Below are 19,335 nucleotides of genomic sequence, written 5' to 3'. Positions count from 1 at the left end.
CATTGCAACTTTAATAACGATGGTTTTGGGAAACAGCTCCGAGATTTAATAATGCTCCTACCATTTAACAATGCTCCTACCAAGGTTCTAACGAGGAACTTACACTAACCTCTTCAAACTAGGGGGCACTATTTTTATTTTGAGAAAAATAACGTTCCCAAAGTAAACTGCCTATTTCTCAGGACCAGATGCTAGAATATGCATATAATTGACAGCTTAGGATAGAAAACACACTAAAGTTTCCAAAACTGTCAAAATATTGTCTGTGAGTATAACAGAACTGATATTGCAAGTGAAACCCTGAGGAAAATCCAATCAGGAAGTGCCTCTTATTTTTAAACCGTTGTGTTCCTATGCACCCCTATTGGCCATTGAAAGGGATATCAACTAGATTCCTTTTTCTACATAATCCCTAGGGTGTCTACAGCATTTTGATGTTGTTTCGCGCCTTTATGTTGAAGAATAAGCGTAAACGACTACATTGCGTAAGTGGCCAGCTGAGGGCTCTCGGAGTGATTCTTGCATAAAAGACAGAGGTAGTCATTTTTCCTCTCGCTCCTACTGAAAAGCCAATTGTCCCGGTTGATATATTATCGAATAGATATTTGAAAAACACCTTGAGGATTGATTATTAAAAAAATGTTTGCCATGTTTCTGTCGATATTATGGATATAATTTGGAATTTTGTTCGCCGTTGTTGTGACCTCTATTTCCGGTGAATTTCTCAACATAACGTGACCAACAAACGGAGGTATTTTGGGTATAAAAATAATATTTATGGAACAAAAGGAACATTTGCTGTCTAACTGGGAGTCTCGTGAGTGAAAACATCCGAAGATCATCAAAGGTAAACGATTAATTTGATTGCTTTTCTGATTTTCGTGACCAAGCTTCCTGCTGCTAGCTGGACATAATGCTATGCTAGGCTATCGATAAACTTACACAAACGCTTGTCTTGCTTTGGCTGTAAAGCATAATTTCTAAATCTGAGATGACAGGGTGATTAACAAAAGAGAGAGAGCCCTGACCAGAGCCCTATGGGATTCCCTATGGGTCCAGGTCAAAAGTAGTGCACTATAAAGGGAACCTTTATCTCAGACTGGCCAATAAAAATAAAATATTAAGATGGGCAAAGGAACACAAACACAGGAACTCTGCCGAGAAGGCCAGCATCATGGAGTCGCCTCTCCATTGGATGACGTTGAGACTGGTGTTTTGCGGGTGCTATTTAATGAAGCTGCCAGTTGAGGCCTTGTGAGGCGTCTGTTTCTCAAACTAGACACTCGTATGTACTTGTCTTCTTGCTCAGTTGTGCACTGGGGCCTCCCACTCTTTCTATTCTGGGGCCTCCCACTCTTTCTATTCTGGGGTCTCCCACTCATTTCTCAGAACAAGAATATACTGATGAGTTTCAAAAGAAAGGTCTTTGTTTCTGGCCTTTTTGAGCCTGTAAACGAACCCACAAATGCTGATGCTCCAGATACTCAACTAGTCTAAAGAAGGCCGGTTTTATTGCTTTTTTTAATCAGCACCACAGTTTTCAGCTATGCTAACATTATTGCAAAAGGGTTTTCTAATGATAAATTAGCCTTTTAAAATGATAAACTTGGATTAGCTAACACAAGGTGCCATTGGAACGTGATGGTTGCTGATAATGGGCCTCTGTTTGCCTATGTAGATATTCCATAAAAAAATCTGTTTCCAGCTACAATTGTCGTTTACAACATTAACAATGTCTACACTGTATTTCCAATCAATTTGTTATTTGAATGGACCATTTAAAAAAAAAGTTATTTCAAAAACAAGGAAATTTTGAAGTGACCCCAAGCTTTTGAACGATACTGTACGTTTCCATTGATCATTGATCATCCTTGAGATGTTCCTACAACTTGATTGGAGTCCACCCGTGGTAAATTCAATTGATTGGACATGATTTGGAAAGGCGCACACCTGTCTATATAAGGTCCCATAGTTGACAGTGCATATGAGGTCGAAGGAATTCTCCGTAGAGCTCCAAGATTGTGTCGAGGAACAGATCTGGGGAAGGGTCCCAAAAATATTCTGCAGCATTGAAGGTCCCCAAGAACACAGTGGGCTCCATCATTCTTAAATGGAAGAAGTTGGAATCACCAAGACTCTAGGAAGAGCTGACCGCCCAGCTAAGCTGCGCAATCGGTGAAGGGCCTGGGTCAGGGAGGTGAAACCGATGGTCACTTTGACAGAGCTTCTGTCGAGATAGGAGAACCTTTCAGAAGGACAACCATCTTTGCAGCACTCCACCATTCAGTCCTTTATGGTAGACTGGCCAGACGGAAGCCACTCCTCAGTAAAAGCACTTGATATCTCGCTTGGAGTTTGCCAAAAGGCACCTAAAGGAATCTGACTATGAGAAGCAAGGTTCTCTGATCTGATTGAACTCTTTGGCCTGAATGCCAAGCGTCTCACCTAGAGGTAACCAGGCACCGCTCATCACCTGGCCAATACCATTCCTATGGTGACGCGTGGTGGCAGCAGCATGCTGTGGGGATGTTTTTCAGCGGAAGGGACTGGGAGACTAGTCGGCATCGAGGGATAGATGAGTGGAGCAAAATACAGAGAGCTCCTTGATGAAAACCTGCTCCAGAGCGCAATAGGTCAACGACCCTAAGCACACAGCCAAGACAACGCAGGAGTGGCTTCGGGAATAATCTCAAAGTCCTTTAGTGGCCCAGCCAGAGCCCGGACTTGAACCCGATCGAGCATCTCTGGAGAGACCTGAAAATAGCTGTGCAGCAACGCTCCCCATCCAACCTGACAGCGCTTGAGGGGATCTGCAGAGAAGAATGCAAGAAACTCCACCAAATACACGTGCCAAGCTTGCAGTGTCATACACAAGAAGACACTAGGCTGTAATCGCTGGCAAAGGAGCTTCAACAAAGTACTGAGTAAAGGGTCTGAATGCTTATGTAAATGTGATTTTTGTGTTTAATACATTTATAAACATTTCTATAAACTTGTTTTTGCTTTGTCATTATGGGGTACTGTGTGCAGATTTGAGGTGTGGGGGGGGAGGGGGGGGGGGGGGTGAGTATTGAATCCATTTTAGAATAAGGCTGTAATGTAACAATGTGGAAAAGATGAAGGGGTCTGAATACTTCCGAATGCATTGTACATATCTTCCTCAATTATCTCATACCCCTGCACATCGACTCGGTACTGGTACCCCATGTATAGAGCCACATTATCGTTACTCATCGTAAATGTATTATTACATGTTTTACTTTTCTATTATTTTGCTATTTTCTTTCTCTCTGCATTGTTGGGAAAGACCCGTAAGTTAGCATTTCACTGTTAGTCTACACCTGTTGTTTACCAAGCATGCAATGAATAACATTTTATTTTACAAAGTTGTTTCACCCCAGGTTGAACCTCCATCCTGGTGATCCAGTTGGTTTGTTCTTTTTGCCAACAACTAGCCCACATCTAATAAACTACATTTCTATCAGTACAACTTAAAGATGAATGCTATAGAGCTGCCTGGAAATGCCTGTGATTTCTGCAGGCCAAGCCAGGCCAGGCAGACGTCATACTGTGTAACATCACAGGGCTGCCTTACTGATACACCCCCTCTGTGGTGGGTAGAGCCAGGGGGGACTGAGGAGGGGACTGGTGCTCCTGTCCTGTCCTCTCTCCAGGATAGTACAGTTCTTTGTTGAGGACGACTGCCAACCTTACACGCAGCCCACTGCCATCATATGGATGAGCACTTGGTTTGGGGAATGAAGAGGGGGTGAATTGTGGCAGTTTTGAGGGTTAGGGTTTTTCTGGAAGAGGTGGAGAGCGGGCCTGTTTTAATTTGTGGTGCACCCAATATGATGACATGATCCACCTCATCACGTGCTTCCTCAGCCCAGTTATCCTCTTAGTGCTGAAGGAAGTTAGTGACCAAAATGGCAGAATGGGCCAAAGCTGATCAGCAGGGTTACGTAGACTGTCTTCATACCTATGACTATATAGATTGTGTTTTTGTGTGTGTGCGTACAGACGCATCTCTGGCTACGTGGACTGTTTGTGTGTGTTTGTTTGTGTGTGTGTGTCCAGACCTATGGCTATAGAGTGTGTGTGACCACAGTCTGTTCCATTATGTCCTTTAGGTGGTGAGGAAGATGATGTGGTTGATGGACCATGTGTTCAAGTACACTAACTTCGGCCTGGTGTCTCTAATCCATGGGGACTTCTTCATCAGACAGGTGAGACAGACAGACTCTCAGAGACCTCTATCCATCTGGCTGGCTTTTGCTCAGCTGATAACTACCTAACTGCTCTTGTGATCAGATGTCGTTTTATGTGGTCTGGCTGATCTAGCGGAAGGTTAATGCCGCAGCGTCCGGCACACACACCTACAGTGTCGGCATAGGTTTGAATCTGGCCTTCTGCGCTCTGGCAACCTCTATCCATCTTTCCACACTGTCATCGTCTCTATCTATTAAAAAAAAATCAGAAAATGCCTAAATATGTGTTTTATATTTTCACCAATGTTTGTATTTGTCCTTTTACCTACCACACACACTTTATTACCTACCACATACACACACTTTATTACCTACCACACACACTTTATTACCTACCACACACACACACTTTATTACCTACCACATACACACACTTTATTACCTACCACACACACTTTATTACCTACCACACACACATACACTTTATTACCTACCACACACACATACACTTTATTACCTACCACACATACATACACTTTATTACCTACCACACATACACACTTTATTACCTACCACACATACATACACTTTATTACCTACCACACATACATACACTTTATTACCTACCACACATACACACTTTATTACCTACCACACACACACACTTTATTACCTACCACACACACACACTTTATTACCTACCACACACACACACTTTATTACCTACCACACACACACACATTTATTACCTACCACACACACACACTTTATTACCTACACACACACACACTTTATTACCTACCACACACATACACTTTATTACCTACCACACACACACTTTATTACCTACCACACACACATTTATTACCTACCACACACACACACTTTATTACCTACCACACATACACACACTTTATTACCTACCACACACACACACCACACTTTATTACCTACCACACACACACACTTTATTACCTACCACACACACACACTTTATTACCTTTACACTTTATTACCTACCACACACACACACTTTATTACCTACACATACATACACTTTATTACCTACCACACATACATACACTTTATTACCTACCACACATACATACACTTTATTACCTACCACACACACACTTTATTACCTACCACACATACATACACTTTATTACCTACCACACATACATACACTTTATTACCTACCACACATACATACACTTTATTACCACACACACACTTTATTACCTACACACACACACACTTTATTACCTACCACACACACACACTTTATTACCTACCACACACACACACTTTATTACCTACCACACATACATACACTTTATTACCTACCACACATACACACTTTATTACCTACCACACACACACACTTTATTACCTACCACACATACATACACTTTATTACCTACCACACACACACACTTTATTACCTACCACACACACACACTTTATTACCTACCACACACACACACTTTATTACCTACCACACACACACACACTTTATTACCTACCACATACATACACTTTATTACCTACCACACACACACACACTTTATTACCTACCACACACACACACACACTTTATTACCTACCACACACACACACTTTATTACCTACCACACACACACACTTTATTACCTACCACATACATACACTTTATTACCTACCACACACACACACTTTATTACCTACCACATACATACACTTTATTACCTACCACACATACATACACTTTATTACCTACCACACATACATACACTTTATTACCTACCACACACATACACTGTATTACCTACCACACATACATACACTTTATTACCTACCACACACACACACACTTTATTACCTACACATACATACACTTTATTACCTACTACATACACTTTATTACCTACCACACACACACACACTTTATTACCTACCACACATACACACTTTATTACCTACCACACACACACACTTTATTACCTACCACACATACATACACTTTATTACCTACCACACACACATACACTTTATTACCTACCACACACATACACTTTATTACCTACCACACATACATACACTTTATTACCTACCACACACACACACTTTATTACCTACCACATACATACACTTTATTACCTACCACACATACATACACTTTATTACCTACCACACACACACACACTTTATTACCTACCACACATACACACTTTATTACCTACCACACACACACACTTTATTACCTACCACACATACATACACTTTATTACCTACCACACACACATACACTTTATTACCTACCACACACACATACACTTTATTACCTACCACATACATACACTTTATTACCTACCACACATACATACACTTTATTACCTACCACACACACATACACTTTATTACCTACCACACACACACACTTTATTACCTACCACACACACATACACTTTATTACCTACCACACACACACACTTTATTACCTACCACACACACACACACTTTATTACCTACCACACACACACACTTTATTACCTACCACACACACATACACTTTATTACCTACCACACACATACACTTTACTACCTACCACACATACACACTTTATTACCTACCACACATACACACTTTATTACCTACCACACACACATACACTTAATTACCTACCACACACACTTTATTACCTACCACACACACATACACTTTATTACCTACCACACACACACACACTTTATTACCTACCACACACACATACACTTTATTACCTACCACACACACATACACTTTATTACCTACCACACACACATACACTTTATTACCTACCACACACACATACACTTTATTACCTACCACACACACACACTTTATTACCTACCACACACACATACACTTTATTACCTACCACACACACACACACTTTATTACCTACCACACACACATACACTTTATTACCTACCACACATACATACACTTTATTACCTACCACACACATACACTTTATTACCTACCACACACACACACTTTATTACCTACCACACACACATACACTTTATTACCTACCACACACACACACACTTTATTACCTACCACACACACATACACTTTATTACCTACCACACACACTTTACCTACTTTATTACCTTCCACACACACATACACTTTATTACCTTCCACACACACACACTCATTACCCATGCACTCCAACTGAGCAGTATATCAGCGCAGCAGGAAGGAAACTGCTACAGCCTCCACCTCCTAACAGGGAACAGCCAGGCAGGAAACGGCTACAGCCTCCACCTCCTAACAAGGAACAGCCAGGCAGGAAACGGCTACAGCCTCCACCTCCTAACAGGGAACAGCCAGGCAGGAAACGGCTACAGCCCCCACCTCCTAACAGGGAACAGCCAGACAGGCCCCCAGTGGACAGTAGAGCAGTGTTATGGTACTGTACAGTAGTCTAGCCCCCTGTCCTGGAGTGACCCAGCCTGCAGTGTGGGAGCAGCTGGAAGACAAAAGAACAGAGAGCAGTGTTCTGCCTGGGGGACGAACCGACAGACGGAGAGAGAAGACAGATGAACGGGGACAGATGGACAGTGGCGATTGGATTGGGGGGGGGGTGGATAGTTACATATCGCAATATTATTTTGGATGATGTATCGATACTTTGACTCCCAAGTATTGAGTTGTAAAAATAATCATAAAGTAAATGCGCCAAAACTCTGATATTTTCAACCTTTAGCTTCTCTATATTCTTTTTAAATAAAGCCAGCATGTTTACAGCACTTATTTCCATGACTGACCAAAACTAATTATATCATGTTATCTCTTGTCTCTCTGCAGCAGACATATAGTGAGCAATGTGTTTGGAACATTAAATCGCATTATTGAATCTCAATACATGTAGAAATGTGAGAATCTCTATATACGGCACCTATGTATTGTGATCGTATCATGAGGTCCCTGGCACTTTCCAATCTTAACAGACTGGGAGAACAGACAGACCGACGGGGAGATGTGGACACAGACTGAGACAGACGGACAGGAGGACTGGTGCTGTAGAGAGGGAGAGAGCACTGATTCAGTTACAGTGCCAGTTGCATGCTGGCCCAGCAGCTCCAATCTCCTCTGGCCTTCCTGTCACGTGGCTCGCATTCTTCCCTCCAAATACCTCACACACTGAACATCTGCACTGTTGGCACCACGCTCTTTACTTAGGCTGGACTGACCAGACTGGCATGCATCGCACGCACACAAGCATTAAAATTACAAATTGCACAACATACATAACACAACAGTAGACAGTGTGATGCAGAGTCATATATTTACATCTTATGAAAATATATGGATCTGGTATGATGTATTACTACATACTATGCTCTTTACTTGGACAGCGCCACATGGCACTCACACTAGCATGAATGCTGACACACACAAATCACCTAACACACATAACATGGCAGCCAAGGTTCTAGAATGATGTTACTGCATATTGTATCGGGAGCTCTACTTGGACTCACTTACATTCTCTCATACAAATATGAAGGCAAATGCCGACACATGCAAACTAGAAAAGGTAATTGTCCTGAAGGAAAAATTGTGTGCTTGCTTCAGCTGTCCAAAAGTTTTGAATTACATAAATATTAATTTTCACAAGGTTTGCTGCCTCAGTTTGTATGCTGGCAATTTGCATATACTCCAGAATGTTATGAGTGATCAGATGAATTGCAATGTCCCTCTTTGCCATGCAAATGAACTGAATCCCCAAAATCCATTTCCACTGCATTTCAGTCCTGCCACAAAAGGACCAGCTGACATGTCAGTGATTCTCTCGTTAACACAGGTGTGAGTGTTGAGGACAAGGCTGGAGATCACTCTGTCAAATCAAATCAAATGTATTTATAAAGCCCTTCTTACATCAGCTGATGTCACAGAGTGCTGTACAGAAACCCAGCCTAAAACCCCAAACCACAAGCAATGCAGGTGTAGAAGCCCAGTGGGTAGGAAAAACTCCCTAGAAAGGCCAGAACCTAGGAAGAAACGTAGAGAGGAGCCAGGCTATGAGGGGTGGCCAGTCCTCTTCTGGCTGTGCCGGGTGGAGATTACAATGGAACATGGCCAAGATGTTCAAATGTTCATAAATGACCAGCAGGGTCAAATAATAATAATCACAGTGGTTGTCGAGGGTGCAACAGGTCAGCACCTCAGGAGTAAATGTCAGTTGTCATAGCCGATCATTCAGAGTATCTCTACCGCTCCTGCTGTCTCTAGAGAGTTGAAAACAGCAGGTCTGGGACAGGTAGCACGTCCGGTGAACAGGTCAGGGTTCCATAGCCGCAGGCAGAACAGTTGAAACTGGAGCAGCAGCACAGCCAGGTGGACTGGGGACAGCAAGGAGTCATCATGCCAGGTAGTCCCGAGGCATGGTCCTAGGGCTCAGGTCCTCTGAGAGAGAATTAGAGAGAGCGTACTTAAATTCACACAGGACACCGGATAAGACAGGAGAAATGCTCCAGATATAACAGACTGACCCTAGCCCCCCGACACATAAACTACTGCAGCATAAATACTGGAGGCTGAGACAGGAGGGGTCGGGAGACACTGTGGCCCCATCTGACGATACTCTCGGACTGGGCCAAACAGGCAGGATATAACCCCACCCACTTTGCCAAAGCACAGCCCCACACCACTAGAGGGATTTCTTCAACCACCAACTTACCATCCTGAGACGAGGCCGAGTATAGCCCACAAAGATCTCTGCCACGGCACAACCCAAGGGGGGGCGCCAACCCAGACAGGAAGATCACGTCAGTGACTCAACCCACTCAAGTGACACACCCCTCCTAGGGACGGCATGGAAGAGCACCAGTAAGCCAGTGACTCAGCCCCTGTAATAGGGTTAGAGGCAGAGAATCCCAGTGGAGAGAGGGGAACTGGCCAGGCAGAGACTATTCATGTGTAGGGTTGCTTCTCAGCCAAGTGAGTGGGCTCACTCACAATTTTGCATAAGAACACAGCCATGAATAAAGAATGGTACCAACACATCCTCTGAGACCAACTTCTCCAAACCATCCAGGAACAGTTTGGTGACAAACAATGCCTTTTCCAGCATGATGGAGCACCTTGCCATAAGGCAAAAGTGATAACTAAGTGGCTGGGGAACAAAACATCGATATTTTGGGTCCATGGCCAGGAAACTCCTCAGACCTTAATCCCATTGAGAACTTGTGGTCAATCCTCAAGAGGCGGATGGACAAACAAATTCTGACAAACTCCAAGCATTGATTAAGCAAGAATGGGCTGCCATCAGTCAGGATCTGGCCCAGAAGTTAATTGACAGCATGCCAGGGCGGATTGCAGAGGTCTTGAAAATGAAGGGTCAACACTGCAAATATTGACTCTGCATCAACTTAATGTAATTGTCAATAAAAGCCTTTGACACTTATGAAATGCTTGTAATTATACTTTAGTATTCCATAGTAACATCTGACCAAAATATCTAGACACTAAAGCAGCGAACTTTGTGGAAATGAATATTTGTGTCACTCTCAAAACCTTTGGCCACGACTGTACACTACCACAGTAATAAAGAATAAAACTAATTAAAGAGGAAGCTTTTTGCAAAATCATTTAGTGTGCGGACCCTTTACATTTTCTGCATATTTAAACTTTGTCCCTCGTGCAGACAGCCCTGATAGCGCCCTCATGACACCCCTGTTCTGTGTTTGTTTACCCCGCAGGGTAAAGCGTACCGGGACAAGCAGCTGATCTACCTAAAGGACCACCTGGACCGGTACTACCGCAGCCGCGACAGGAAGTGGATCGTGCTCTTCCCGGAGGGCGGCTTCCTGCGCAAGCGACGGGAAACCAGCCAGGCGTTTGCCAAGAAGAACTCACTACCGCCCCTGACGCACGTGACGCTGCCGCGACTAGGCGCCACCCAGGTGATTCTGAAGACCCTAGGACCGCAGCAGGAGAACGGCAGCCTGGGGAAGGAGGCTAGCACGATGCACCCCAGCCAGTCAGGTTGGTAACCAACACACAAACACACACACAAAGGGCAGGGAGGGGGAGCTAATGGATCACACACACCATGTACATACATAAACTCTTTTACTATTGTCACTTCTCTCACACACAAACACACATTGACACACACACACATTGAGACACACGTTAACACAGTCAAGAAAGAAGCTCCCTACACACACACGCGCGCGCTCTTCCGTTTCACCTTACCCTGCATCCAAATTCCTAGTCACCTGAGGTCTGAGAGGACTCTGACACCCCCCCTCTAATCCTGTCAGACTATCGAGGACGGGTACAGACAGAACCATCTGTTCACCTATTATAGTCATCTAGGATCAGGTCAGCCACCAGGGCTCACCAAGCAAAGGTCTCCTGTGTTTGAAGCAGGGTTTGTGTCAATTGAAATTATTAAGCGATTATAATTTTAATATAAACAGCTTCTCATTTTCAGTTTATTGAGAAGTCATTGAACATTGGTGCCCTTTTTTTCAATGATTGAATTGGAAGTTCAGTTGACCTCCTGAATTAATTGACTTCCATTCAAATCGACCCTACCCTGGTTTAAAGGGTATTTTACCTGATTCCAGATAGTCACCGATTCCTGGAAAAGATGTTGTCAGGACGCATCACCATCCGTTGAGACACACATTAACACAGTCAAGAAAGAAGCTCCCTACACACACACACACACACACACACACACTCTTCTTCTTGCTCTTTGACTCTCCCGGTCAGTTATCAACCATACCTGTGCTTCCCAGAGTATAACACGCCCTAGTTCTATACTTTCCAAATGGGGGGGGGGGAGATTGTGGATATTGAAGTAGTAATCAGACATGCGATTTTGGCATGAGACTCAACAATTTATCTTAAGCTTTTGATTCCATCCAAAAAAGTGGATGAATAAAAACATGTTTTGAGTAGGCCTAGTTTTCAAGTAAAATAACTCTTTCAAAAAACCTCCCTGTGGCAAATCTTGTCACACTGTCAGTAAACTACACATCCAACTCCCAAAACTCATTTATTTCACTGGTAGCCTCTTTGATAAATATTGACAGTTATTCTTTCAAACTACCATACTGTTCCTGTAAATATTGTCACTCTTCCTATACACAGAATGTGTGGTGCAGATCTTGATCAAATGGGAGTTTTGTATTGAGCTTGCTGCCTGTTGACGGAATAATCGCATCAAATCATCACTTCTCTGTTGTAGTGCCCTCTGAGAATACTGTTTTAAATGGGAGGGCGTGGGCTGGATGGATGGGGGTGGCGAAACACAGACAGTGTCACACATGAAGGAGCCAGAAATTGCAACTGAGGTTCCCTGGACCTCCAGCGACAGTTATCGGTAGAGTAATTTCTCTTTCTGGGGACCAGGCCTAAATACACTGATTGTGTGGGAGGATGTCTCCGCAATTATGAAAATGCTCTGAAAATGACATGTTTATTTTACCCCTCCTCACCCAGGCTGCATACACCCATACACACAGGCGTGAGCACAAACACACATACACAGACAGGCGCACACAAACACGAGGTATCCAGATTGTCATACCTTCATACTGACCTTGTGCCATACTGGGATATTCGGTAATACCGGCAGTGAACACAAGGGGCTGTTTTTAAACGCCACTGATACTCTGTAATCCAAAGGTTAGCGATGCTAACAAGTACATGTAAAATCCCATAGAGAACTCTAACTAAATGGAAGAAGCTAACCACTTAGCTAGATGGCTAACTAGCTACTAAATTAACAAATCGAATGCACAACTGCAGAGCATTGAGCACATTTTAGACAGTTAACTTAATAGTTAGATGATATCTAGCTGAGAAACATTTTGTTGTGAATTCCATACTGTAATTAGATCACCTGGTGTATTCTGCACAATAGTGAGTGACTCACAAGGCTCTGGTTTCTCGTCTTTGTGTGCTTGTAAACAAACACCACGTGTTCTCTCTTCACTAAACACATATAAGAACACACACATACATTTAATAGTGCCAGACATGCACACAAACATATAAAGTGGGCATTGCTGTTCTGATTTCAGTTGTCCTTGATGTCCTTTGTTTTACTTTTATTTTTTTTATTTTTTTGCATTGTTTGCTGTTTTCTTGTCTTTTCCTTTTTTCTCTTTAGTTCATTATCTTGGTTGTTGGTGCATTGGGGGGTTCTTGGGGGTGGGGAATGGAATTCATTTTATTTTAAATTTTTCTGGGGGAGGGGGACTGTGGGAGGGGCCTCGAATGGTTGAGGGACAGCTGTGGGGGGATCTTGGAGGGTTCGGGATTCACAAGATTGTGATCATGAAAAAGGAAACTATGACACATATTTTATATCACTATCATGCACACGCCCCCTCACACATAAGGATGGCTCTGTTGCAGAGACTGATACATGTTTGATAGTAGTAGTAGACACCCTCACACATAAGGATGGCTCTGTTGCAGAGACTGATACATGTTTGATAGTAGTAGTAGACACCCTCACACATAAGGATGGCTCTGTTGCAGAGACTGATACATGTTTGATAGTAGTAGTAGACACCCTCACACATAAGGATGGCTCTGTTGCAGAAAGACTGATACATGTTTGATAGTAGTAGTAGACACCCTCACACATAAGGATGGCTCTGTTGCAGAGACTGATACATGTTTGATAGTAGTAGTAGACACCCTCACACATAAGGATGGCTCTGTTGCAGAGACTGATACATGTTTGATAGTAGTAGTAGACACCCTCACACATAAGGATGGCTCTGTTGCAGAGACTGATACATGTTTGATAGTAGTAGTAGACACCCTCACACATAAGGATGGCTCTGTTGCAGAGACTGATACATGTTTGATAGTAGTAGTAGACACCCTCACACATAAGGATGGCTCTGTTGCAGAGACTGATACATGTTTGATAGTAGTAGTAGACACCCTCACACACACAGATGGCTCTGTTGCGGAGACTGATACATGTTTGATAGTAGTAGTAGACACCCTCACACATAAGGATGGCTCTGTTGATACATGTTTGATAGTAGTAGACACCCTCACACATAAGGATGCAGAAAGACTGATACATGTTTGATAGTAGTAGTAGACACCCTCACACATAAGGATGGCTCTGTTGCAGAGACTGATACATGTTTGATAGTAGTAGTAGACACCCTCACACACACAGATGGCTCTGTTGCGGAGACTGATACATGTTTGATAGTAGTAGTAGACACCCTCACACATAAGGATGGCTCTGTTGCAGAAAGACTGATACATGTTTGATAGTAGTAGTAGACACCCTCACACATAAGGATGGCTCTGTTGCAGAGACTGATACATGTTTGATAGTAGTAGTAGACACCCTCACACATAAGGATGGCTCTGTTGCAGAGACTGATACATGTTTGATAGTAGTAGTAGACACCCTCACACATAAGGATGGCTCTGTTGCTCTGAGACTGATACATGTTTGATAGTAGTAGTAGACACCCTCACACATAAGGATGGCTCTGTTGCAGAGACTGATACATGTTTGATAGTAGTAGTAGACACCCTCACACATAAGGATGGCTCTGTTGCAGAGACTGATACATGTTTGATAGTAGTAGTAGACACCCTCACACATGTTTGATAGTAGTAGTAGACAGGATGGCTCTGTTGCAGAGACTGATACATGTTTGATAGTAGTAGTAGACACCCTCACACATAAGGATGGCTCTGTTGCAGAGACTGATACATGTTTGATAGTAGTAGTAGACACCCTCACACATAAGGATGGCTCTGTTGCAGAGACTGATACATGTTTGATAGTAGTAGTAGACACCCTCACACATAAGGATGGCTCTGTTGCAGAGACTGATACATGTTTGATAGTAGTAGTAGACACCCTCACACATAAGGATGGCTCTGTTGCAGAGACTGATACATGTTTGATAGTAGTAGTAGACACCCTCACACATAAGGATGGCTCTGTTGCAGAGACTGATACATGTTTGATAGTAGTAGTAGACACCCTCACACATAAGGATGGCTCTGTTGCAGAGACTGATACATGTTTGATAGTGTAGTAGTAGACACCCTCACACACATAAGGATGGCTCTGTTGCAGAGACTGATACATGTTTGATAGTAGTAGTAGACACCCTCACACATAAGGATGGCTCTGTTGCAGAGACTGATACATGTTTGATAGTAGTAGTAGACACCCTCACACATAAGGATGGCTCTGTTGCAGAGACTGATACATGTTTGATAGTAGTAGTAGACACCCTCACACATAAGGATGGCTCTGTTGCAGAGACTGATACATGTTTGATAGTGTAGTAGACACCCTCACACATAAGGATGGCTCTGTTGCAGAGACTGATACATGTTTGATAGTAGTAGTAGACACCCTCACACATAAGGATGGCTCTGTTGCAGAGACTGATACATGTTTGATAGTAGTAGTAGACACCCTCACACATAAGGATGGCTCTGTTGCAGAGACTGATACATGTTTGATAGTGGTAGTAGACACCCTCACACATAAGGATGGCTCTGTTGCAGAGACTGATACATGTTTGATAGTAGTAGTAGACACCCTCACACATAAGGATGGCTCTGTTGCAGAGACTGATACATGTTTGATAGTAGTAGTAGACACCCTCACACATAAGGATGGCTCTGTTGCAGAAAGACTGATACATGTTTGATAGTAGTAGTAGACACCCTCACACATAAGGATGGCTCTGTTGCAGAGACTGATACATGTTTGATAGTAGTAGTAGACACCCTCACACATAAGGATGGCTCTGTTGCAGAGACTGATACATGTTTGATAGTAGTAGTAGACACCCTCACACATAAGGATGGCTCTGTTTGGGAGACTGATACATGTTTGATAGTAGTAGTAGACACCCTCACACATAAGGATGGCTCTGTTGCAGAGACTGATACATGTTTGATAGTAGTAGTAGACACCCTCACACATAAGGATGGCTCTGTTGCAGAGACTGATACATGTTTGATAGTAGTAGTAGACACCCTCACACATAAGGATGGCTCTGTTGCGGAGACTGATACATGTTTGATAGTAGTAGTAGACACCCTCACACATAAGGATGGCTCTGTTGCAGAGACTGATACATGTTTGATAGTAGTAGTAGACACCCTCACACATAAGGATGGCTCTGTTGCAGAGACTGATACATGTTTGATAGTAGTAGTAGACACCCTCACACATAAGGATGGCTCTGTTGCAGAGACTGATACATGTTTGATAGTAGTAGTAGACACCCTCACACATAAGGATGGCTCTGTTGCAGAGACTGATACATGTTTGATAGTAGTAGTAGACACCCTCACACATAAGGATGGCTCTGTTGCAGGAGACTGATACATGTTTGATAGTAGTAGTAGACACCCTCACACATAAGGATGGCTCTGTTGCAGAGACTGATACATGTTTGATAGTAGTAGTAGACACCCTCACACATAAGGATGGCTCTGTTGCAGAGACTGATACATGTTTGATAGTAGTAGTAGACACCCTCACACATAAGGATGGCTCTGTTGCAGAAAGACTGATACATGTTTGATAGTAGTAGTAGACACCCTCACACATAAGGATGGCTCTGTTGCAGAAAGACTGATACATGTTTGATAGTAGTAGTAGACACCCTCACACATAAGGATGGCTCTGTTGCAGAAAGACTGATACATGTTTGATAGTAGTAGTAGACACCCTCACACATAAGGATGGCTCTGTTGCAGAAAGACTGATACATGTTTGATAGTAGTAGTAGACACCCTCACACATAAGGATGGCTCTGTTGCAGAAAGACTGATACATGTTTGATAGTAGTAGTAGACACCCTCACACATAAGGATGGCTCTGTTGCAGAAAGACTGATACATGTTTGATAGTAGTAGTAGACACCCTCACTCTGTTGCACATACATGGATGGCACCCTCTAAGGATGGCTCTGCTGCAGAAAGACTGATACATGTTTGATAGTAGTAGTAGACACCCTCACACATAAGGATGGCTCTGTTGCAGAAAGACTGATACATGTTTGATAGTAGTAGTAGACACCCTCACACATAAGGATGGCTCTGTTGCAGAAAGACTGATACATGTTTGATAGTAGTAGTAGACACCCTCACACATAAGGATGGCTCTGTTGCAGAAAGACTGATACATGTTTGATAGTAGTAGTAGACACCCACATAAGGATGGCACACATAAGGATGGCTCTGTTGCAGAAAGACTGATACATGTTTGATAGTAGTAGTAGACACCCTCACACATAAGGATGGCTCTGTTGCAGAAAGACTGATACATGTTTGATAGTAGTAGTAGACACCCTCACACATAAGGATGGCTCTGTTGCAGAAAGACTGATACATGTTTGATAGTAGTAGTAGACACCCTCACACATAAGGATGGCTCTGTTGCAGAAAGACTGATACATGTTTGATAGTAGTAGTAGACACCCTCACACATAAGGATGGCTCTGTTGCAGAAAGACTGATACATGTTTGATAGTAGTAGTAGACACCCTCACACATAAGGATGGCTCTGTTGCAGAAAGACTGATACATGTTTGATAGTAGTAGTAGACACCCTCACACATAAGGATGGCTCTGTTGCAGAAAGACTGATACATGTTTGATAGTAGTAGTAGACACCCTCACACATAAGGATGGCTCTGTTGCAGAAAGACTGATACATGTTTGATAGTAGTAGTAGACACCCTCACACATAAGGATGGCTCTGTTGCAGAAAGACTGATACATGTTTGATAGTAGTAGTAGACACCCTCACACATAAGGATGGCTCTGTTGCAGAAAGACTGATACATGTTTGATAGTAGTAGTAGACACCCTCACACATAAGGATGGCTCTGTTGCAGAAAGACTGATACATGTTTGATAGTAGTAGTAGACACCCTCACACATAAGGATGGCTCTGTTGCAGAGACTGATACATGTTTGATAGTAGTAGTAGACACCCTCACACATAAGGATGGCTCTGTTGCAGAAAGACTGATACATGTTTGATAGTAGTAGTAGACACCCTCACACATAAGGATGGCTCTGTTGTTTGAGAGACTGATACATGTTTGATAGTAGTAGTAGACACCCTCACACATAAGGATGGCTCTGTTGCAGGAGACTGATACATGTTTGATAGTAGTAGTAGAACCCTCACACATAAGGATGGCTCTGTTGCAGAGACTGATACATGTTTGATAGTAGTAGTAGACACCCTCACACATAAGGATGGCTCTGTTGCAGAGAGACTGATACATGTTTGATAGTAGTAGTAGACACCCTCACACATAAGGATGGCTCTGTTGCAGAGACTGATACATGTTTGATAGTAGTAGTAGACACCCTCACACATAAGGATGGCTCTGTTGCAGAGACTGATACATGTTTGATAGTAGTAGTAGACACCCTCACACATAAGGATGGCTCTGTTGCAGAGACTGATACATGTTTGATAGTAGTAGTAGACACCCTCACACATAAGGATGGCTCTGTTGCAGAGACTGATACATGTTTGATAGTAGTAGTAGACACCCTCACACATAAGGATGGCTCTGTTTGCACCCTCACACATAAGGAGACTGATACATGTTTGATAGTAGTAGTAGACACCCTCACACATAAGGATGGCTCTGTTGCGGAGACTGATACATGTTTGATAGTAGTAGTAGACACCCTCACACATAAGGATGGCTCTGTTGCGGAGACTGATACATGTTTGATAGTAGTAGTAGACACCCTCACACATAAGGATGGCTCTGTTGCAGAGACTGATACATGTTTGATAGTAGTAGTAGACACCCTCACACATAAGGATGGCTCTGTTGCGGAGACTGATACATGTTTGATAGTAGTAGTAGACACCCTCACACATAAGGATGGCTCTGTTGCGGAGACTGATACATGTTTGATAGTAGTAGTAGACACCCTCACACATAAGGATGGCTCTGTTGCGGAGACTGATACATGTTTGATAGTAGTAGTAGACACCCTCACACATAAGGATGGCTCTGTTGCGGAGACTGATACATGTTTGATAGTAGTAGTAGACACCCTCACACATAAGGATGGCTC

General features: G+C 43.0%; 1 protein-coding gene across 1 annotated transcript in view; it reads left to right on the top strand.

The window, feature by feature from the left end:
• The window catches only part of lpgat1 (lysophosphatidylglycerol acyltransferase 1), an 88,423-nt gene that overhangs the window by 45,703 nt on the left and 23,385 nt on the right, over positions 1–19,335 (top strand). Inside the window, exons 4-5 of the mRNA XM_029631006.2 lie at positions 4,134–4,229; positions 10,947–11,232. Coding sequence (XP_029486866.1) covers positions 4,134–4,229; positions 10,947–11,232 — 382 coding nt within the window. The remainder of the gene's footprint in view (positions 1–4,133; positions 4,230–10,946; positions 11,233–19,335) is intronic.

The sequence above is a fragment of the Oncorhynchus nerka genome, linkage group LG24 (genome assembly GCF_034236695.1).
Source record: "Oncorhynchus nerka isolate Pitt River linkage group LG24, Oner_Uvic_2.0, whole genome shotgun sequence".
Taxonomy (NCBI): Eukaryota; Metazoa; Chordata; class Actinopteri; order Salmoniformes; family Salmonidae; genus Oncorhynchus; species Oncorhynchus nerka.
The sequence above is the reverse complement of the archived record's forward strand: the minus strand, read 5'-3'. Positions and strand labels throughout refer to the sequence as shown.